We start from the raw sequence: 24,244 nt of genomic DNA on the forward strand, positions 1-24,244 counted from the left end.
ATTGGACCAGATTAACATCCGGGAACTCGTATTCTATGAGGTCCAGCTGGCTGACCTCATTACAACCACTAGAGATGAGACCTTTTATTTTCGATGTATTTAATTAACTTCATTCAAATTCACAAACTGACAGGGTATGATCTGAGCTCTTGTCTCTGGAATATTAGTCAAAGCCTTTAGATTTCCAGTCCAGTTACATGACCAGCACACCACTATTCCCTGTATTCTTATAACAAGATTCAACACACCAGTACCTCATGTGTAGAAGCAAACCTGACTTTAATTTAACTTAAGGGCTAACTGTTGTAACCATGACTGTGCCTTGTGTTTGACCTGATTATAACAATACTGACTTCAACAGGGCTTTCTTAATCCAGAACATACACGTAACAGGACTGAATATCTTAATAAAACAAATAACTACAGAAGCTAGAGATCTGAAACAAACAAAAACAGAAATGCCTTAATGTTTATTGTATCAATAACATAAACAATTATCTTGGTATCATTTATAACATGAAGATCGCAGTGGCAACTGTGTACACTAGGCTGTGAATCATGGTTGATTGTTGGAATAGTGGTTCTGCATTTTATCTTGGATTACTATCATGAGATTGATTATGTCTGCCATGTCTGACTATTAAAGTGCTGACTGCGTGGACATAACAAAACTGATTGTGCTCATGACAGAGCTAACAGTTCAAACATCGACTGTGTCAAATGATCAACCTTTAAAAAACAATTCTCAGGATTTGAGTATTATTGGAGAAGCCAGCTTGTGTTATCCATTGCTGGATGCTCTTAAAATATGGTGTATAGTTTTTTTTGATATATCTGAGTGGTTTTCTTAGCCACTTCACATGGTAGATCAGAATTATCCACATTGTTCGGGAACTGCGGATTTAAAAATCTTCCCAATATTGGCTATGTATAAAATATGATGAACCATTAAAATAATCAGCTTGATGTTTTTACTCTCACACACCCTGTTAACATTATAATTTTGGCATACAAATAATAGGCTGAATGGCCCCTTTCAGTTACATTTCACTCTATGATTCAAATTCAATTAGTTGGTTAATATTTTTATTAATGCTGATTCTGTCTATGTTTCCCTGAGTAGTATTTGCCTTAGAAATCAATTTTAAACACATCAATTCTAAGTGTTGTAGGAAGACAGTAGATTCTGAATTATTCACTGCATTATTTGCATCCATACTTCCAATGTCTTTCTTGCAGAAAAGAAAGATAGGTACTGTTCTCTTGACCACAAGGTCATCTAATTGAATTCTGTGCTGCTCATGCTGTTGACAATAAAACCTTTATTCCTTCAGTCATGAAGCCACTTAATGTCTAAACGAGTTCTCAGATTGCCAGTAATGTAAAAGGTTATGTGGGTTAACTACTGTATATAGCTGCTTACTACAGTTTGTTGTGTGCAGTGATACTCTCTAGCTTTGTTAATTGATTGCAGGCTATATAACTGTATAAAGCTCTGTCACTAATTTAGGTATAGTGCAGTTTCCAGTGATAGCCCTTGCTAAAATATTGCTATGTCAACTGTTTTGAGAAATTCAGCTCTGTGCAGCATCATTTTATTTTCAAGTACATTGAATTTAGTGTAATTTCTTTAAAAATCATTTAAGGCTGTCAGCATGCCTATTGACCTGGATAAAATGTGACCTATATCATAATAGTTGGTGCGGGCAGGCCTGAAGATGGCAAATGAGACATTCTAGTCCAAACCGCTCTGATTACTTCAAAATGAAGCTCAGTACATCCATTTCCAAGTATTACCGGTGATTTACCATTTTCTTCTCCCTCCAGCAGGCAAAAGTAGTTTCATAGCTTAGCTGTAAAAGGGTGGTAAGGAGGGAGCACATCATTTAGAAGGTGCCCTGCATGCATGAGGAACAGTTTTCCCAAGATGTTAGCTTCCATTTCCTTGTGTGGTGTATGCCCTTCAAAGTCCACTCCTCTGGCCCTATTTTAGGATCCCCACGCACTTACTAACCCGTGCGTGTTTCTGATGTGTGTCAGAGAGTGGAGAAAAGGATGTTAAACCCTTTAGCAAGAAATCCTGCAAGACCACTGGAAACTGAGTTCAGTGAATTTCTTCTCCCAAAGAAGTAGTGAATGTCTGGAATTCCCTACCCCAAAGAGTTGTGTTAGATTACTGAAAGTATTTAAAGAGGAGGTAGATAGATATTTGGAATTTTGCAGAGCTGAGGGCTACAGTGAGCTGGCATCACAGAAGAGTTGAGCCCTGGGGCAGATCTTATAGAATGGCAGGGCAAGCTTGAGGACGAATGACCTAATCATATTTCTTATGTTTTTGTTTTCTTACGTCTGGCCTCAACAGAAATTCAACAATGCTCGATCATAATTACCATCACCATATTCTGTGACAACATTTGTTAAAAAAAATTCAAACATGGGATGAGTGCATTTTAAGTTATGCCAGCATTTATTGACCATCCCTAATTGATCTGGAGAATGTGATGGTGAGCTGACTTCTTGAACTGTTAAGACTCCTTGATACACTCACAATGCTGTTATGAAAGAAGTTCCAGAATTTTGATCCAGTAACAGTGAAGAAATGTTAATATAATCCCAAGTCAGCATGGTGTGTGACTTGGAGGAGAACTTGCAAGTGGTGCTGTTCCTCTGTATCTGCTGGTCTTGTCCTTCCAAGGAGACAAGGTTCCATTGAAGGATCCTTTGTGAATTACTGCAGCATATCTTGTATATTACTGCCACAATGCAGCGGAAGTGAATGTTTAATGTTTCCCGCCCGTGATCTTTATGAACGTTCCACCTTTCTGCCCAAAATAGCACTAAGATGGAGACTTTATGCCATACATGCAGTACATCACACAGCTGATGCACACAGTCAATTCCATACTGTCATCCAATGACATGCCACACCTGTCTCACAGTGATATACCAAAATGACATGGCTCAATGGGCCAAAGAGACTCCATCTGTGCTGTAATTTGTCCATCCATATTGTTACTTCAAGACATTCCATGTCGATACATATGACATTCGAAAATACTGTCAGATTTACTCATGCACAGTAACTTTGCAAACTGACCTTCAGAATGATGAGAGAGACATAAATGACACATCCAACCTGATAATACGGTTTCAGCAATATAAAGTTTGAAGTGTCAGTTATGTCTCTTTATCATTCTAAGGTGTCAATACTTGTTGTTAACATTGCACAAGCTGTAATCTCTGTAGAGAGCTCAGTCTGTGTGCTGTTACTGTATTGGTTACCATATAAGTGACGACAATGCAGAAAGGAAATTTATCAACAACAATATTCTTGCCTGTGACTTTAACACCTGTTTATATAATCCTTGACAGAACTAGCGATTAAGTAACAAAAGAAGTTCATTACACACCACAATGTGGGTCCAGACCAAACCTACGCTGACAGCCCATGAATGCCTTAATGTCTCATAATGTATTGCACAGACTGAGGTCTGATGACATCGCGTGCCTCTGCTGCCAACATATCAAAAGCATTTGCACAAAGGCCCCCACACTGTGGGTTTTCAACACAAAATGTCTTTAATCTGACAATCTTCCTTTGATTGGTAATATTGTGAATTCAAAATATCAAAAGGAGATACTGTAGAAAGAGCCTCTTTACTATAAACTCCAGTAAAGGAGTCCAACTGCAAATATTCAGGAATTAACTTGATTACTACATCTCCTGAGAAAGAGTCTCTTTGTTGTACATAATGTAAAAGTGGCCCAGTTACAACTGTTGAATAAAAAAAGGCTTATTGGTACAAATATTGAACAAATGTTTAACATAGGCTTGAGCTACTGCATATTGTGATAGGAACTCCATTTATACTATGCAGGAAAATCTGTTTAAAATCTTGTTCTTGTAAACAAGAACTGCAGATGTGGAAATGTGAAGCAAAAACAGAAATTACTGGATAAACTTAGAAGGTCTGGCAGCATTTATCGAGAGAAAAAAAAATACTAAGAAAGTAGAGTTAACATTTCAAGTCCCGAGACCCTTCTTCAGAACTGACAGTAGCTAGGAAAAGGTGGTATTCATGGTTATGACAGAGGGTGAGGTTAACAAAGAGTGAGTAGATAGGTGGAGACGGTGCTCAGAGAGAGATAAAGAAAGTTAGGCAGATAAAGGAAGACTGACAGAAAGTCAAGAAAGGAGCCTGAACATGTCCTTCACCCAAACCCACACCTCAGGCCATGTCACAACATGGGCTGCTTTCAGCACAGCCAACCATTTTCACTTACTCATGGTCCCTATTGTCACTTTTCTCCTTCTCCTGCCTTTGGCTGCCTAACTGTCTTTCTCTCTGATCTCTGTCTGCAGGTCCCTGCTCACTTTTCCCCCTAAAATACCATCTTTTCTGAGCTTTCATTTCTGAAAAAGTGTCATTGGACTTGAAACATTAACTCTGTTTACTCTCCACAAATACTGCCAGACCTGCTGAGTTTCTCCAGCAATTTCTGTTTTTGTTTCAAATCTTCTAGTGTACTGGCTTTACAAGGCTGAATGCTCTGCTCCTATTTCTATGTTTCTGCAGCAAGTTCTATATCAAGGATCCACTCCTTCTTTCCAAAAAAGCTAAAAAGAGGAATCTTTTTATAAGTTTGAAATTGATGTGAATTAACTGTAAAGACCCAAATGTAATGATGGAGCAGAAAGGGTTTGAATTGATGGCAGCATGGGACAGTTGGACCTGTATCAAATTGGAAAGGAAAAGGAGTAGATGGATCCTGACTGTAGTTTGCATGCAACTTTGTAGTTCAAATTGTGTTATGTTCCTTTCAACCATGGAATACACGCAAGCTCAGGGGTAACTTTAATCACAAGAAGCTGTGAAAATGATAGAATGAAACCAACACGTATTCATCCAGTATGTCTTTAACACACAATGTAGTCAGCTCAATGACAAACATTAACAAATGCAAGGAAGTTGTTCTTTTTGGAAGCATGAGCATGATGAGTGGATGCATTGTGGGTGACAGGGAATCAGTCAACAATCTGATGTTGTGACAGAATTGTCAGCTTTAAAGAAGATATTTTGCTCTTTACTGCATGCAACCATCTGCTGTAGGAGAAACAGATAGATCCACACTAGTCAATAAGCAGTTGAAGTCCAGGAGTGGAGACACAGATATTACAGAAATGCTGTAGGAATTATAGCGTACTGATATTCTGCATTAAGTTGGTGGATATTGTAGTTGACACATTAAGCCTTTTGCGATTTCACATTAGACGGAGATGTGAATAGTTTCAATCACACAGTAGTGAATGTGTTTTGAGTTTTTTTATTCCTGGAGAAGTTATGTAGCGAATAATTAGCAAGGAACAGTTAAGACTTGGAATGTACTACCTACTAGGGTGGTGAAAACAGAAAGGAAGGAAGACTAACTGGAGTCCTCTTTGAAGATTCAATGTGCTGAATGGGATCCCTCTGTGCTATACTATCCAATGATTTTTTTTTTTCTCTCTGTAATATCATACTATTCTTTGAAAATCTAAGAATTGACATCCTATCTTATTGCTCTCAGGAATATTCATGGTTGTCGGAAAAACTGGCATTAGAAACGTATGACTTAGTAGCATAAGTAGGCTTTTCAGTAGGTGACATCATTGCCTTCTCATAAACCAGGCAGTATCTGAAGTGACACTCGGCTTTGCCAGGGAAATGGGATTCCCTATTCATGGGAAATACACTGATAGACCAATATATACAAATAAACTGCATGTATGTATCTTCATGTCCATGCCAACTCAAGGACTCCAACAGCAAGAAGCACCAGTTTGTCAGCATGCATTTGATGTTTGGTGACACACAGAGCATAATGCAACTTAATGTCTGCTTCCCAGTAGCAGTCTCAATGCTTCCATCCTTTGCTTAATTTGAACCATCATGAAGAACCAGAAGGTGGCATCTTCTTTACAAAGCTACCCATTCTACACATGGCTTCTGATGCTATTCCATGCCACCTGAGCACCCGTGGGCAGTGCTGGTAAAATGAGAGCTCTATTGATGCTAGGAACCTTGTGGAGCAAGTCATTCATGCTCCAAATTTAGAGCTCCATTGCCTTGATCGCTCAGCAAGAATTTTACAATACTCACTGGAGAAAGTCTCCAAATACTTTGTGGTCTGTTGTACGCTACATAATCAGGTTCACACACGAGAAAACAGCCTTTGCCACTATTTATTCTCTGAGGGCATTGGGATGAGGAAAAAGAGGAAGACAAAGTGTTGGAAGCAAAGAAGGAAGGAAAAAGGCATCCAGGAACCCATCATTTTGATGGTCTGTCTGTGAGCAGTTAATTAAACATGGGTTCCTCTAAATATGTTGCCACATCATTGTTCCACCAATGCTCAGCAAAAAGCGTGAAAAAAAATCTAGACAACAAAAAGAACACAACAGCAACCCTCTCAATGATAAATGTAAAGCTGAATTTTTCAGCCTGGTGCATTTCCTTAGCCAGGTGCATGCCTTTGCCTGGCAAACTGTTCCTTCCAGTGTTTCTCCAATGGCACCAGCATAGCTGACACCCACTGGGATAGACCACAGAATACTCTAAGCAACTCTGTGCTTCGACAGTTCAGCTTTGGACTGTTCCATATCAAAATAGGACACAACAGTCTTGGATGCAACAGAGTGACAACAGTGAAAGTGAGAATACTGTCACCCTGCATTAGGTCAGCAGGTTTCTGCATGGTAGAACCATGATCATTGCCCAGAATGGCACCTCAGGGATCTTCATAATCTGTACAGAGAAAAACTAGCTGCACTGCTCTAAGTCACAGCAAAACTCCTTGTGCATTGGTATTGGCCCTTATTTCATGGGGGTTGGAGTATAAGAGTAGTGAAGTTTTACTGCAACTGTACAAGGTGCTGGTGAGACCACATCTAGAATATTGGGAGCAGTTTTGGTCACTTTATTTAAGGAAATATACCATTTCATTGGATGCAGTTCAAGGAAGTTTCATTCGGATGATCCTGGGTATGGAGAGATATTCTTATGAGCAAAAGTTAAACAGGTTGGAACTCTGTTCACTGGAGTTCAGAACAAATATTGAATTCTTAAGGGGCTTGACAGGGAAAACTGCTGAGAGGATGTTTCCTCTCAGGGGAGATTCTAAGACCACAGGCCATAGTCTCAGAATAAAGGGGTGCCAATTAACGAGGGTTGTGAGTCTTTGGAATTCCTTGCCACAGAGTGCTCTGGAGGTAGAGTGCTTGGGTATATTTAAGGCTGAGATAGCTAGAGTCTTGATCAGTATGGAAATGAAGGATTATGGTGAAAGGGCAGGAAAGTAGACGTGAGGAATGTTGGATCAGCCATAATCCTATTGTATAGCGGAGCAGGTTCAAGAGGCCAAACAATCTATTTCTGTTCCTATTTCATATGGTCTGTGTTCTTATTATCTGAACCATGATCCTGTTTAACAACAAATAGGCCTTGCATGACAATGAACATGATCTCAGTCTTAGCTCTCTGCAGCAGAAATCATGAGTGAGTGTTATGGATGGAATACATTGAGCAGTGCATGAGATTGGAAGGGATGGGGTGATATTTGAAGTTACATTTACTAACTTTCACCTGCGAACTTCTTCTTGCATAGCAGCTAGGACATTGTGGCTAAACACCTTCAGTTGAGCTTTAGGGTTTCTCTGTACGATTGCCCTTCCTCCTAGCCCCTTGAAAGGCATCAACTTTGTCGTATCCTTTACATCATTTAAACTCTGAGACCTCTGGTGCTACATTAGAGAATCTGGGAGGGCTCTAAGGCCAGTTTATCTGTTGCTACTCTTAAGCCTTCTCCAAGATATTTTTGGAGACAGTTCTAACAGCTGCTACTACTTCTTTACAAAGTACATATATAGTATTGCTGAAAACAAAGAAAAATTTTATTAAAAAGTTTTATCTTGCATTGCTCTTGACAATTACAGAAAATATTAAAGAGAAAATAACATTAAAATTGTATAAGAGAATCGTTGATTGGTTAGAAGTGGTCTCTGATTGGTAGAGGTGTTGCCATGGGCATTGCACTAGTTAATAATGACTGACAGTTAACTAATAAGCTATGTTAAAAGTTAAACCAGGCAGACTAACTCTGATTAGTCAAGATTTCGACCTGAGAAGTGAACCAGACAATGTCTGTCATGTATTTTGGAACAAGAACATTGAGTTGGAACAAGAATAGGGTGTGTATGTGCTCTTTCCACATGCAAAAATCAGGGCCGTGTTGTCTAATTTTGCCTTCTAGTACAAGCTCAACTGAAAATCCTAAATTGGTTATGAACATAGCTCTTCATACGTTCAGGATTATTTGACAAATATCTAAATGCAGAATCACATCTAACGTTGGACAGCGTGTTATGCATTTTGCAAGCACTTTGCAAGTTAGATATGGTCAATGAGTTGCTTCTTGCAAAGAGCTGAGAAGATATGCTATTTGATACAACTTTCCAGTCTTTGGGATGAATCTGCCTAGCATCACAAAGGCACTGAATTATATATCACGTTGCTTGCATGATAAGCTGAACATCTTGTCATTTGATGGCAGTATCCCATTAATAGCAAGCGCCATTCATGTTGCAATGGCTTCATGTCTTGCTTAAATTTTAAGCTAGCTTACCCTTCCATAGCACTTTCCATTACCAAAAGTGAAGGCCTTGGAACTGTTTATGACTTTACACTTTACACAACAAGAAGGGTTTGTTTAATGACAGCCATTACACAGTTAACAGCCTTTTCTCAGTTCATTCTCACAGCAATGCCTTCACTAATCAGAGTCAAGTTGATTAGTTTCAGTGACTGTGCATGAAGACATTAAATTAGAATTTAAATGTGAGGTTATGTACTTGATAGGAAGAATAGAGGAGCTGAATATTATTTAAATGGAGCAAGACTGCAGAAAGCTATGAACAGAGCAATTTGAGTCCTTGCTCCCCCTTGTCAATTTTGTTAATAACATATTCAAAGCACTCTATCAGGTTTATTAAACATGATTTTACCTTCATAAATCTATGTTAAGTCTGCTTAATCAAATAATTATTCTCTAAATATCTAGTAATCACATTCTTTGCAATAGATTCCAATATTTTCCATCAATTGATTTTGGGCGAACTCAAGCACTCCATTTTCTCTCCCCCTCATTTCTTAAACAGTACAGCTACATTTGGAAAATTCCAATCTCTAGGCAGCATTGAGTAATTAGAATTTGAATTAAAATAATTTTGAAAGATATTCACTATGCATCCAGTATCTTTGTAGCCATCTCTTTTATACTCAAGGGTAAAGGTTTTCGAGTCCCAGGATTTATTGATTTACAGTCCCATTAATTGCTTCAATTCTACTTTTTAATAATGCTAATGTATTTCAGTTCCACACTCTCACTACAGCCTTGGACCATAATTATTTTGGGGAGATTTTCTCTGTCTTCCTCTGTGAATATACTTGTAGGTACCTATTTTGTTCCACTATCATTTCTCCACTTCCTATTCTAAATTGTCCTATCTCTGCCTAATAAACCTATATTTGTCTTTAGCGAACTGTTCCTTACCTTCTCCAGAGGAAATTCTGGTAGTTCTCCACCCTTACTCACAACAGTTTCAATCTTCATCAGAATTTCAGACAATGTTGTTGATTTTCAGCATCGACTACACTTTTCTCATTGAGTGCCCATTGACTTTTTAATTCCTGGCTGGGATGTAGGCAACGCTGGCAACGGTGGGATTTGTTCCCTGTCCCTAATTGCCATTGTGAAACATTTTAATAGATCCTAAGACCATGAAAGGTGCTGTGTAACTACAAGCTGTCTTCTTTTTCCTGTTATTCTATCCACTACCAAAGATGTGGATACTTCACATTCAATGCTATTTAAAATTTTGCACTGAGTGTGATAATCAATTATCTCAAAGTCATGGGCGAATCTAAACTTAGTGTGTAATGATCATCACCTTCACATTTTTGATGTAGCTATCCTGAATGTTCGCTAACATAATTGGCATATTTGAATCTTTTGAATGATGTACGATTTACAAACTCATAATTTGTAAGAAAATCATGATTAAACTAATGTATTTCAATTGATCCAAAGCCATATCAATCCGTGTTTATAAAGTACCTTTATGGAGTAAAATGTTCCCAAGATGTTTTGTCAAACAAAACTATTTTTCAAGTCAAATGAAGACATATGAGAGCATACGACCAAAAGTTTGGTCATAAAGGCAAAGTTTAGGGAACAGCGAAAGGAAGAAAGAAAGGTGGAGAGACAGGAAGGTTTAAGGAGGAAATTCCAAAGTTAGGGACTGTGGTAGCTGACGACATGGCTGCCAATGGTCGAGCAAATTAAAACTGGGGATTCTGAAAAGGCCAGACTTGGAGGAGTACTAATATCTCAGAGGGGTGTAAGGCTGGAGGAGGTTTCAGAATTAGGAGGGAGTACAGTCATGGCAGTCTTTGAAATAAAAAGATGAATAATTGGCTTAGTGGCAGGAAGTACAGGGTGATGGCTGAAGGGTGTTTCTGTGCCTAGAAACCTAAGTCCAGAGGTGCATCACAGGTTTCAGTGATGGGTCCCTTGCTGTTTGTTGTGTTCATTAATGATCTGACACAAATGTAGATGTCTGGATCAGTAAGTTTATAAATGATACAAAAATTAGTCGTCATTTGAACAAAACAGTTGCAAATGGAATTTAATCCTGATAAGTGTGTGCTGCTGTATTTTGGGAAGACTAACAATGCATAGGGATACACATTGAATGGTAGGAACATAGGAAGTACAGAGGATCTGATGGACCTTGGTGTGCATGTCCATAGATCTTGAAAAAAGCAGGATAGTTAGATAAGGTGGTTAAGAAGGTATATGGGATATTTGCCTTTATTAGTCAAGGTGCTGAATTTCTGAACAAGGAGGTTATGTTGAAGCGTATATAACATTAGTTACGACACAGCTGGAGTATTGGGTGCCGTTCTGGTTGCCACGCTTTGGGAAGGATTTGATTACACTAGAGGATGCAGAGGAGATTCACCAGTATGTTGCCTAACTTCGAGCAAATCAGCTACAAGAGAGATTAGATAGGCTGAGAATGTTTTCCTTAGGTCACAGAAAGCTGAGCGGGGAATATATTGAGGTGTCCAAAGTTCTGAGGGGCATAGACAGAGTAGATAGGGAGAATGATTTACCCTTAGTAGAGGGGTCAATAACCAGGGATCACAGTTTTAAAGTAATGAGTAGGAGGTTTTGAGGGGATTTGAGGCAAAGCTTTCTCACCCAGAGAGTTGTGGGTATCTGCAACTCACTGCCTGTAAGGTTGATAGAGGAGAGAACCCTCAAGACATTTAAGAAGTATTTAGATGAACATTTGAAATGCCATAGAATACATGATATGGGCTAAGTTCTGGGAAATGGGATGAGAGCTGAAGGACATTTGATGATCAGCATGGACACAATAGGCTAAAGGGCCTCTTTCTATAATGTAAAAACTCTCTGGCTCTCAATGTGCTTGGTTTAAATTTAAACAAAGCTTGACAGTTATCTGTCAGAAAACTGCCACTTTCCCTTTACATTAGTCTTTGTTGTGAATTGTCCTCATAGGTGCAAGTCAAAATCTTTGACGAAACGCATATTTTTTTTGTCAGCAATGCTTAAGTTCTGTGCTACCATATGACCTTAAGTACAGACTAGCTGAGGCTTTTACTGCGCATGTTCCTCCTGGACTGCTTGCTGAGTGTGTAGTCAGCCAGTAGTGTACTTAGTGCAGGGCTGCATATTTAAATCTTTGAGATAAGCAAGCAGTATAAAATATACCTGCTGTCTGTGCCACCCTGACCAGGCACAGGTTAATCATACATCATGACCCCGAGGTCTTGTTAGTTGACCTTAACAAAGTTTTAGATCATACATTGCCTGATTTTCTGTGACACTGCCCTCCATTAGGATAGGCTGAGATAACCTTGGTTTAACTTCTTAGCTGTAGGATGGCAATTCAAATCTGTACTACCTGAATACCGCTGTCGGAGAGGTTTTCTTGATCAGTTATTCAAGGTCGAACTGGAACTTGACCAATTACCTTCTGTCGGAGGTGAGACCACTCCTAACCAAGTAAAGGTCTTGTTAAGAACATGGTAACTCTGAAAATACCTGGCACACGAAGGGTAATTATTGCTGTAAGGGTAATCTGTATGATTAATTAGCACAGTCAGGATAATTAATGCATATGGATACTTCACAGCAGTTAGTGCTGGGAAGTATGTGGGTAATATACTGGTTTGACCTGAAGAGATAGCTAACACAATATGTACATTTGGTAAATGAGGGTAGTTGGCATAGTGAAGCTAGCTGGCACCTCGGTGCTGGCTGGCAATTCAAGAATAATTAATACTGAAAATGACAGCTGCATAACCATGGTACTTCATGCCTTGCGGGTATTGACACAGCAAGAGTGGTGCAGACTATTGAATTTTACTTAGAATTCTCATTACAAATGGAGCCTTCAATTAGGGCTGACACAATCCTTAATTACAACAGAGAGTGGAAAGCTTTCATTTTTTTACAAATAACATCTTGCTCTTGTCTCAATATAAAAAAAAAAACAGGCTGGTTGCCTCATTTTAAACATCACTGCCTGTGACACAGTGTCAAACTCCTCACATGTTTCTACTGACAAGAAATGTTTCTAACGTGGCTTGGTCTTTTGCTGTCCTGGAACTAAATCTTAACAATACAATTCCTCTTGTTGTTGAGGGTCTTAAGCATTGATAGTAAATTTATTGAGCTAAGCTTTTGTAAACCTGGTTCAGTTTGATTTCTCAGTACACAAATAATGTATGCAGGAAGGTGAAGAGCTTTTTGAGTAGGCTTGTTCTGTGCCATTGATCCATTTAATCACAGAGTGTAAAAGGGCCGTTGCACTGATGCAAGACCCATGTGGATACTGTTTGGACATGAACAGTGTGTTGTGCAAACCACATAGTCTCAAGGAGGTTTCCTAGGCAACATGGTACAAATAACAGACATGATAGCAGAACACTTGAATCAGATGGACGGCAAAATGATTTGAATGTTTACTGGTGTCTTCAAAATGGCAACAAGCATTAAAAAGATCCCTTTGATTCAGTTAGTGCAGATTAGAATTTATTCTACCCTCACAGAGCAGGATAAAGGGGTTTGGGTGGAAGATCAGGGGACCTTAAAATATCGTTATAAGAACATAAAAAATAGGAGCAGGAGTAGTCCAGCTGGCCCCTCAAACCCGCTCGGCCATTCCACAAGATCATGGCTGATCTTTTCGTGGACTCTGTCCCACTTACCCGCCTGCTCATCAAAATGCTTAGTTCCTTTACTGTTCAAAAATCTATCTAGCTTTGCCTTAAAAACATTCAACAAGGTAGCCTCAACTGTTTCACTGGGCAGGGAATTCAGCCTTGACCCATTTTTAAAATTTAATCATGGGATGTGGGCTTTGTAACTGGGTCGGCATTTATTGTCTGTGCCTAATTGTCCTTAAAAAGGTGGAGCTGAGCTGCCTATTTGACCACCTCTTTTTGGCAGTGGTAGATCAGATCTGAGCTCTGAAATCCTACCATAGGTAGACTTTCAATGCCATTAAGGAGGCAGTTCCAGGATTCTGATTTAACAACATTGAAGGAATAGTGATTTATTTCCAAGTCAGCATAGTGCAGATGGTGATTTTTCCAATGGAATTGTACTGGCTATCTTTTTTAACTCCTTACTGCAGTTCAGGAGCTGAGGAACTCAATTGAATCAATGAGGAATTGTATTAATTTAGGCATATCAGACACAGTTATATCATAGTGTATGCATGGGTTACGGCTTTCCACTCAGATAGAAATAGGCAACAAAGAGACTCCCCAGTGTAAGTGGACATCTTTCCCTTCTAGGTCAGTCGCAGGAATACCCCAAATATGATCTCCAAGGAATATTATTGCCTACACGTCACAGAATTTCACTTTTTACAGGAGAAAGCTTCCCCAAAAGCCCACTCATGTCTGGCCCAAATATCTGTTCCTGTTTGTCAATCAGTTTATTGTTGTAAATGCTTCCACCATATCTTTTGCATTGATTCGCTGGGCTCCCCATTATTGAGGATGGGGATATATGAAGAGGCTCCTCCTCAGTGAGTTTAATTGTCCATCACCATTCATGACTGCATGTGGCAAAAGTTCAGAGTTTAGATCTGATCCGTTGGTTGTGGAATCATTTAGCTCTGTCAAACACTTGCTGCTTATGCTGTTTGACATGCAGGTAGTCCTGTGCTGTAGCTTCACCAGATGGACGCCTCATTTTAATGTATGGCTTGTGGTACTTCTGGCATGTCCTCCTACACTCTTCATTAAATCAGGGTTGACCCCCTGGCTTGATGATATTGGAGTATATGCTGGTTCATAAGCTAAAATACTGCTGATGTTGATGGTCCACAGTGTCTCTTGGATACCCTGTCTTGTGTTGCTAGATCTGTTTGCAATCTGTCCCATTTAGCACAGTATTACAGCCACAAAACACAATAGTGAGTATCCCCAAAATGGAGATGGAACTTTACCTGCACAAGTACCATATAATGGCGATTTCACTTGCTACTGTCATGGAAAAATGTACGTGCAGGAGGCAACTTCCTGTTAGAATCATAGAATTTTACAGGACATAATGAGGCCATTTGACCAATTGTGTCTCTATCAGCTCCTAAGAGAGCTAACTAGCTAGACCCAATCTCCAGCCCTATCCTGGTAACCTCTAAATTCATCACTTTCAAATATATATCTAGCTCCCTTTGATGATGATGAGGTCATTTCTTTTCCCTTTGTTGGTTCTTTTGGCACCTGCCACAGGAACAGTCCAGCAGCTCTAGCTTTTACGACTCGATCAGCTCGGTTAGTATTAGTGCTGCTGAGACACACTTTGTGATGGACATTTAAGTCCCTCATCCAGAGTACATTCTGGGGCCTTGTGATCCTCCAAGTGGTGTTCATCAGAAAGGGTGGTAGACGGTAATCAGCAATTGATCCCAGTTGATGGCAATACTGGATAGGTTAGGTCCCAAAGTCACACTAGACCAATAAATATATTCTTTTTTCTAACATTTTTGTTGGCTGCAGAAATCAGTTGCTAAACATATTCACAAAAGGCCACAATCTACTTTGCGCAAATTAACATAAAATGTATTACACAAAAGATAAACTATGTTATGATATACAAGAACTTTTTGATATGGTCTCATTACAAATATTATAAAGAAAGATTCAATCCCTTTTCCCGAACAACGGTATGACAGATACTGAAACCTCTGTGAAGAGGTACCTCTGTCTTCATGCTAGCTTTTTACTCACCTGGCACAGCTTTAATAGGTTCCCTTTCAGCATATTTCTGCATTCACCTGATGCTATGTTCTCTAATTTTTTTTCCTGAGATCTTGAAACAAGCTGCTATCTCAACTCACTTAATGCTTAAAAAGGAATCATAACTTCATATCTTCATCAGCCGTGTACGATGTCTTTTCCCCTGACGCGTCTACAGCCTTACTTTCTGGCTTTCTTATTTATCCAGTCCTTACTGCTTAGACTACTAGTAACAACAACTCTGTTCTTAAGGACCTCTTCATTCTAAATGAACTTGTTTATATCTGAATGAACTCTCCTTTTCTTTCTCTCTCTCGGGGTCATAAAACTCAGGTCAGTAAACAGTCAAGCAATTACCTCCCTAGGTGGTTTGCTGCTCATGTTTCTAAAGTTGCATGTTTTATGAAAATATTACTTTTTTTTAAAAAACAATCACTGTTAAAAATTTACTTTATGACCTTTTAAAAATTAACTTATGTCTTCATTGAACTGAAAACAAAAAATCCATTTTCCTCTACTTTCGAACTTAAAGCACTCAAACAATAATGATACATTATGAACATTCATCAGGCTTCCATTTGTGTAATAATAAATCTGTTATTGTCTACTAGGGGACTTCTACCCATTATCTTTCTATGACAGGTCAGAGAGAAAGTGAGGAAGGCTAACTTCTTGTGTTTGCAAGACCAGGTGGCTGTTCTGATTGAAATGTCTTCCTTTTGATTTAGAACATGAGGCTTCCAAATGTATTTTTATTAAGCAAAACCTTCTGTTCGGCAAATAAAATAAGGCCATCTCTAGGCCACCTAGGTATTACAAAGGAACAGTTTCATTACAAAGGCATGAAATGCTTGAGATTCTATATAATTCTATCCACTTTGTTTACTGACTTATCCAAATTTCTACTTCAACCAGCCTAGTTTCATCCCTACAGGTTCAATCAGAATATTTTCTATATGCTTGCCTCTAAAAATGATTTCTCTTCACCCTGCATGATAAGAATAAAATGGCTCAATCATTACCTTCTCTATGGGGCTCTTGGCTGTGTTCACCACACTAGCTTGCAAACTTCTTGTATCTGTGCTCCTTTGCCCATGTTCCTGATTTGAGGGTGCCTGAGGCAATCGATCAGGAATGATCCTGACATTGCTCTGCCCATACTTAATGCCATCCAGCAGGCGAACCAACAACAAGTTGACTGGCAGCTCTTCAATGCCGCATGCCACTGGAGTCCTGCATTCTGGGCAGAGGAGCTCCTTCCTGGCATTAAATATTCTCTGGAGACATGGTTTACAAAATGTGTGCTGGCATGGCAATACTTTAGCAGTAGCATCTAGCCTTTCAAAGCATACAGGGCATTCCAGCAGGTCCAGCAAGGCTAGATCATCCATTCTACTCCCACAATACCATCTCATCAAAATACGACCACTCTGAAAATTAAACAGAGCAAAAGTTCAATTCATTTCTCAAGCATTAAAAATGACATTGATCATTTGTTATGAATCCGTTCACACTGTTATTAGGAACTGAGTTTTTTAGTTCATAAAACTTATTTCTTTGCTGTGCTTTAGCTTTTTTACTATTGATTTACAGTATTTATTGCTCAACCCTAATGCCTACTGAGCACCTGGAGTTCAGACATTTTCTTTAATCACTATAAACTTGTTTAATGTAACTGGCTGATTAGCTAGGCCATTTCATACTACAGTCAAATGTTACCTATATATCTGTGGCTCTGGAATCACATGCAGACAATAACGCATAAGGTCTGCGGATACCTTTCCTTCAAGTGTATTTGTGAATTTGATGTGTTTTTACAGCAATCCAGTTGTTTCCTGGTCACCACAACTAATGGTAGCATTTTCGAAAATCCACATTCACTTATTCAAATTTCTCAAGTACTGTGAAAAGGTTGTGACTTATTTTTCCTCATCAGAAATGCTGAGTTCTATGATTACTAGTGCAGCAACAAAATTACTATGCCATAATACCCTCATAAGGAAACACAAGAAATGCAGAAAACCATTAACATACCATAAATCAGCAAATTGCTTTCTAAATAACTGCCAATTTCCCTCTTCTAAAGGACAGATTTATTCGTCCTGAGATATAACACTACATACAAATTATAGCATAAAAAGAGCCCATTTGATCAAAAAGATTATCGCCAGTATTAATGCTGATGATACAAAGTTAGGTAGGAAAGCAAATTGACAGGAGGTCATAAAGTGTCTGCAAAGAGATATAAATAAAGTGAATGAACTGGCACCAATTTGACAGGTGAAGTAAAATGTGAGAAAATATGGGGCTATTCACTTTGGTGGGAAGAATAAAAAAAAGAATATAACTTAAATTAAGAGAGACTGCAGAATGTACACTACAAAGGAATCTGGGTGTCCTTCTACTTGAGTCACAAAAAACCAGCAGCAAATACGGCTAAGATTTAGGAAGGCAAGTGGAATGCTGGCCTTTATTGCAAGGAGGATGTAGTATGAAGATGGAGAGATCTTGCTGCAACTGTACAGGGTATGGATGAGAACGTACTTATAGTGAAGAATTACATACAGGTTTGATCTCCTTATTTGAGGAAGGATATACTTTCATTTGAGGAAGTTCAGAGAAGATTCTCCAAATTTATTCGTGGAATGAAGGGGTTGTTTCAAAATTGAGCTATTAGGGCATAAATTTATTGGAGTTCTACAGAATGGAAGGTGATCTTCGTGGAACAAATTCTGAGGGGACTTCAGTAGATATGAAGAGAACATTTCCCCATCCAAATGAATCCAGAAATAGCTTCAAAATAAAGCATCTTCTCGATGTGGAGGAGTATCTTCAACTGAATGTTATTTGTCTCTGGGATTCTCTTCCACAGTGAGTAGTGGAGGCCATTGAATGTATCCAAGATTGTGTTAGATTTTGATCGAACAGGTAGTCAAAGGAGCTCACAGGAAAGTGGAGTTAAGGCCACAATTAGATCAGCATTAATCTTGTTGCATGACTTGAATAGTCAGATGGCTTAACCCTGCTTCTATTTCATAAGTTCTCCACACAGATCACCACACATAAGAAGTCGTACTCTTCAAAACTAAAGGCTGAGATACTGAGCTTCCCAAAATTCTGCTTCCAGGACAGAATTCTAAAGCCCAGAGGACATAATCAGGAAATTATACACCTCCAGAATGCAGCCTCCTGAATTTGCATCATGTGTGAAACATGGGAAATCTCCATTTTATTTGTAATAGTGTCAGCAACTATCTGGCACTCAACCCAAGTAGTCACTCTCCTTTCCAATGGGATGCAGTGGATATAAACCAGGAATAGGAATTCTAGCTAATCATCTTTCTTTGATTGTGCGCGGGTACTGGATCTGAGTGCATGAAGTGATTTTCCAGATGACATTAACTCCAACATAAATTGGTAATCGAAAGTTGGACCTTCTGGTTTATATGACTCATTTCCACAGTGATGACCATCTTTACTGAGTAGGTCAGGAGGAAAAAATTATTATTACAATTTATAATAAATGTCTTTGGCTCAGTTTACTACAAGTGGTGCAGTCTCAAGCTTTTACACTTATAATCAATCCTTACCTCTTGAATAGGTTACAGTAATAATTCATCTCTTTATATAAACTGTTTTAATTATAATGAAATTCCAAAAGCTGTTATATTCCAATGCTTATACCTTGTGAGAATTTCCATCTAAAAGATTAATGACTTCTGTTGTCATTGATTATGAACAGAATTGGGCAGCTCAGAATTTAGAAGATCACCTCAAAGCCTATAGGACCTAGGTTTAAACGTGAACCAAGGTGGAGCAATGTCTCTTCTCTGTGTTAGAGGTGAGGGTATTATATTTAATATTTATGAGCATTTTTATCTCAATCTCAACTGAATTAAATCCAATGCACAAAATCTAATAACAATTGCCACTAATCACACACTGAGAGGCAATAAGCAAAAGTCATAAGGGAAATGGAAAGTTTTACCTCGAGCTTCTTTTGAATTTAAGTTCGGAGAAAAATAAAGCTTTGTTAACTTTACTATTGAACCCATGTGTAGAGAATCATGATTTGGAGAACGTTTAGACCTGTAGATATTGTCTTAGTCATCAATGTGCTGGAAGCAGTGATGTCTACATAAACTATGGTGGATTAAAGTTGGGTCAAGTCTAATTTAACCTGAAATGACAATACAGCTCCCAGAAACCACCTCATGTCAATAACACAGTACTTTAACCCATTTATATTTATATGTCAACTTAGTCTACCTTGGAATGATTCTGATGATACAACATACTTGCCATAGTGAACTGTACTGACTAGACTAACTGAACTTTGGCTCTCTTTGAAATTGGAAGCAACACAATTGGCTGCTCCTTGTAATTAGTAGGTGATGTTCAGATTTTCATTGCTGTGTATTATGTGGTTACCTTAGGGAATATTGCTCCTAGCATTACAGACTGTTGTGGCATTTAGAACATGCAGTCAGTATAACCTGACAATGTAAGTAATGTTGTTTTGAGCTGGCAATTCTGGTACAAATGGCAGCAGAATTATAGCCCTTGGTGTATGAGAGGTGCAAGGAAAGTGAAAAATGCTCACTGCTCCAGCATCAGTATCTCCTACCTTGATGAGTGTTAAAGATTTCATCAGAAAAAAAAAAGGAAATATCTGACAGAAATATATTTCCTTCTATATACCCTCATCGTTATTATTTAGCTAATCGAATTAGACAATGAAATGATAGTATTGGCTCTATTTTATAAATGTACTGGAATCAGCAACCATAATCCAGATGCTATGATACTGTAATAAAAAGGGAATTCTCACCTTCCTCCCCTCACCTCTCTATAGGAAATACTTGCTTTCCACTTCGCTATTTTACATTTGAACGAAAATCATAGGTTGACTATCTTATCACTGCACCTCACAGAAGATGGAAATAACACTGTTTATACGGTATAGTATAAAGAAATAATAAAATCTCATTCGTGTATTTACAATACATTTCCCTTTGCACACTAAAGGTTTGAACCGTCTGTCTTAAATGAAATTGCAGCAACATTCCACTTGTTACACATTTACTGTAGATCAATGAATTCAACAAATTATTTCAGAATTTCCTCATTACAGATGCAATCTTGGCTGCAGTGCATTGGATTAGACAACACAGACAGGACATTTCTGAAGTGTCAACAAAGACATTTTGAATTGGCACTGACCTGTCACTTGAAGTGGATGGAAGACCTGAATTCTGAAAGAAGTAATGATGGATCATTCTCCATTCCAAAGGATATGTTTCAAGGAAATCACACGAACATATTCTTCCTCCCAAAGTCAGGGTCAGCTCAGAACTGCCAGAAGTACCCAGACACCTGTGCAAAAGCTTCAAAAATTACTGCAAAGCTGGTTCCCTCGACGGCATTTTCATCTCGATTTCTTTTCAATTCGTACCGTAACAATGTACAAGAGCAATTTAAATGTCCAATTTCCTTGTCAATGTAAGTACATCACATTAATGCTTAAACAAATTAGAACACAAGGAAATATTCTCATTCCGTTGGTAGTGGGCTTCTTGCCAAGTAACCTCAGCCCAATTAGATATCCAGTCGTGAGATCACGCCAACCAGCTCCAGAACAGAAATTGCAGCACCGATCGGATTACAAGACAATTTTAACCACTTCATTACTACTGGAAATCCTCTGCACATTGTCATACTTATTCTAAGCCTTGAGAAGCCAAAGATTATAGCAGGGGATCCACAGACATTCGTTGCACAAGACAGCCTTTTCCATCGTTATTCATCTCTAACCACACCCAGTCGGGACCACTAATAATATCACTGCTCCTGTGAGAAGCCACTCATTTTGAGGTGAGCTGAAGGGTTCCCTCTGCCGGTATAATCTGCAACAGCTCTTCATTCATGAGTATAAAAAGATCTTGCTGTAGACATACAAATCACTTCTGAAGAATTCCTCGGTAGAATATAAATAGTCCTGCAGTTGTCACTGTGGAAACATTGCCTGATTGTGCAGCAACTCCGAGGAAGCAGGCAGTTTGGCTAAGTGAGGAGGGAAAGCCTTCTATAAAGGGAGCATGCTAACTTGGAAGAGACAGGTGTGGACAACTGTCTTGCTGGCACTTATCGAACAGAAACCCACAGGGAAAGAGAGCAACTGGAGCGTGACATCTAGGGCTAATTGTCTATTATACAAATGTTTAGCGTTGTTAGAGGCAAGCCTTACTTCTTAATTATGATTGGGAAATGAGTAAGATATGGAAAGACTGTTGCTGTTAACAACAGATAACCTGAGTCTGATGGGTGCAGTTTACTGTAGAAATATTAGTCATATCTCTCAAATCTCTCATGAAAATTAACTTTCTGTGACAGACCAAGATGTCGTTAAAATCCGAACACTTTCCGGAGAATGGTAAGAAACCATTATCTTTCACATTTCATGAAACCCTGTGGTTTAAATGCCAGGAGTGAATGCACCCTGCTCTAGCAAGTTCCGGCGCAGCAATGTGATGGTCAGCAGACTGCTCAAACAGGGTCTTCTGTCCCCAGCTCGTAATCAAGTCCCGTTTCCACGCTCCCTACTAACCTCCCCCCGCACCTTTCCCTGCAACTGCAGGAAGTGCTAGACCTGCCCCTACACCTGCCCCGTCACCTCCATTCAAGGCCTACTATCTCTGAAACTTTCACATTAGATAGGGGCTCACCTGCACATCTGTCAACTTGGTTTGTTAAATCCATTGCACCTGATGTGGCCTCCTTTACATTGGTGAGACGAAGTGGAGACTCAGAGACTGTTTTGTAGAGCATCTGGACTCTGTACGTGACAAACGACAACACCTTCCAGTCACGAACCATTTTAACTCACCTTCCCAGTCCCTGGGTGACATGTCCATCCTGGACCTCTTCCAGTGTCACAATGACACCACCCGCAAACTGGAGGAGCAGCACCTCATATTCCTCCTCGGGAACCGACAGCCCGATGGCCTAAACGTGGATTTCACCAGTTTTAGAATCTCCCCACCCCCAGGCTTCATCCCATGTCCACCCTCCCTCTCATCCCCACCTCCTTGACCTGACACAACCTGTCTATCTTTTCTCCCACCTAGCTGCCCTTCCCACCCCACTGACCAATCCCCACCCCTGCACTCACCTATCACCATCCCATCTACCTTCCCCAACATCACCCTTCCTCTCTATTTATTTCAGAGCTTCCTTCCCCCTTCCCATTTCTGAAGAAGGGTACCGAGCCGCAACACCAACTTTCCTGCTCCTCTGATGCTGCCTGGTCTGCTGTGTTCCTCCAGCTCCACACTGAGTTATCTCTATCAAATTGGTTGGCAGCTCTCTGGTCCCAGCAGCGCCACCGGGAGCAGTGACTACTGCTGGGACTGCATGAATTTCCCAATGGAGATAGTCACTGGTGCTGGACATTGAGGTAAGTCTGCGTTTTCAGGGGGAGGAGAGTAAAGCTGAGAAGGAAAAACCAGGCTGACAGGCTTTGATAAAGTGGGTGAAGAGAATAGTGAACACAAGTGATGAGGCAAGTGCTTTAGAAGCAAGTGTTGCATAAAGTTTTAGGCTCTGAAAGGGTTAATACAAGGGAGTGAAGTACTAACCCAATATAACAATGCCATATGGACTTGTGTGGGAGAACAGCTCTGGATCTTGAAGGAGATGGTCCTGCCATCTATGTATCCCATTTAGCCTCAGTAAAAATGTCTATCATTCCCATCTTGAGCTTGATTGCTATTCTGCAATAAACTACATATTGTTTCAGACAAACTTCCAAATGGATTTCCTCAGGACCATGAGACGTAGGGACAGAAGATGGCCATTCAGCCTGTTGGGTCTGCCCCACTATTCAATAAGATCATGGCTGAGCTAATAATCCTCAAAGATAGTAGGAACTGCAGATGCTGGAGAATCTGAGATTACGAGGTGTAGAGCTGAATGAACACAGCGTAGCTTTTCTGCTCCTCTGATGCTGCTTGGCCTGCTGTGTTCATTCAGCTCTACACCTTGTTATCTCTAATAATCCTCAACTCCACTTTCCTGCCTTTTCACTGTAACCCTTGATTCCCTTACCAATTAAAAATCTGCCTGTCTCAGCCTTAAACATACTTAACAATACAGCTTTGACAGCTCTCTGAGGTAAAGAATTTCGCAGATTCATTGCTCTCTAAGAGAGAAATTCCTCCTCATCTCTGTCTTGAATGTGAAACCCCTTATTCTGAGATTATATCCTCTGGTCCTAGACTCTTCAACAAGGGAAAATAACCTTTCTCCATCAGATCTGGATGTTTCAATAAGGTCACTATCATTCTTCTAAATTGCAACAAGTACAGGTCCAACTTACTCAACCTGTCATCATAAGACACTCCCTCCATAACTGGTATCAGACTAGTGAACTGCCTGCAATGTTGGTATATCTTTCCTTAGATAAGGGTCCCAACACTGTTGACAGTATTCCAGATGTGGTCAGAGTTGAACACTAGTCACTCCTTGAGAACACTAGAACAGTCAAGCCCTTTCATCGCTGATTTAAAATGATGATGTTGGCAGCAATTCTACCAGCTATATCTTTTAACAAGGTGACTGTCATCAGGATCCACCTTTCTAAAATAGCAAAGAGTGGTATTGATTTAGTTTGACCGCTCATGCAACATGGCGAGCAGTGAATTAGAATTAGAATTAAGTTTTATTGTCACGTGTACTCAAGTACAGAAGGACAGGAGAACATTGAAAAGTATACAAAGTCTCTATTCTCCAGTGCCTACTTAGGTACAAAACAAACTGAATTTTAAAAAAAAGACAACCATCTTGGATGAGAGATAGTAGGA

At 39.4% G+C, this 24,244-nt stretch overlaps 1 protein-coding gene across 3 annotated transcripts in view; it reads right to left on the minus strand.

Annotated features, from left to right (window-relative positions):
- LOC109920041 (E3 ubiquitin-protein ligase SH3RF2-like) overlaps positions 1-21,202 on the minus strand; it is a 56,821-nt gene extending 35,619 nt beyond the window's left edge. For all 3 annotated transcript variants that reach the window (XM_048603387.1, XM_020520062.2, XM_048603386.1), the window contains exons 1-2: positions 20,607-21,202; positions 16,406-16,813 (exon numbers count right to left, since the gene is read on the minus strand). In XM_048603387.1, coding sequence (XP_048459344.1) covers positions 16,406-16,798 — 393 coding nt within the window. In that variant the 5' untranslated portion in view covers positions 16,799-16,813; positions 20,607-21,202. The remainder of the gene's footprint in view (positions 1-16,405; positions 16,814-20,606) is intronic.
- Between the last annotated feature and the right edge of the window lie 3,042 nt (positions 21,203-24,244).

Source organism: Rhincodon typus, chromosome 12, assembly GCF_021869965.1.
Source record: "Rhincodon typus isolate 14 chromosome 12, sRhiTyp1.1, whole genome shotgun sequence".
In the NCBI taxonomy this organism is placed as follows: domain Eukaryota; kingdom Metazoa; phylum Chordata; class Chondrichthyes; order Orectolobiformes; family Rhincodontidae; genus Rhincodon; species Rhincodon typus.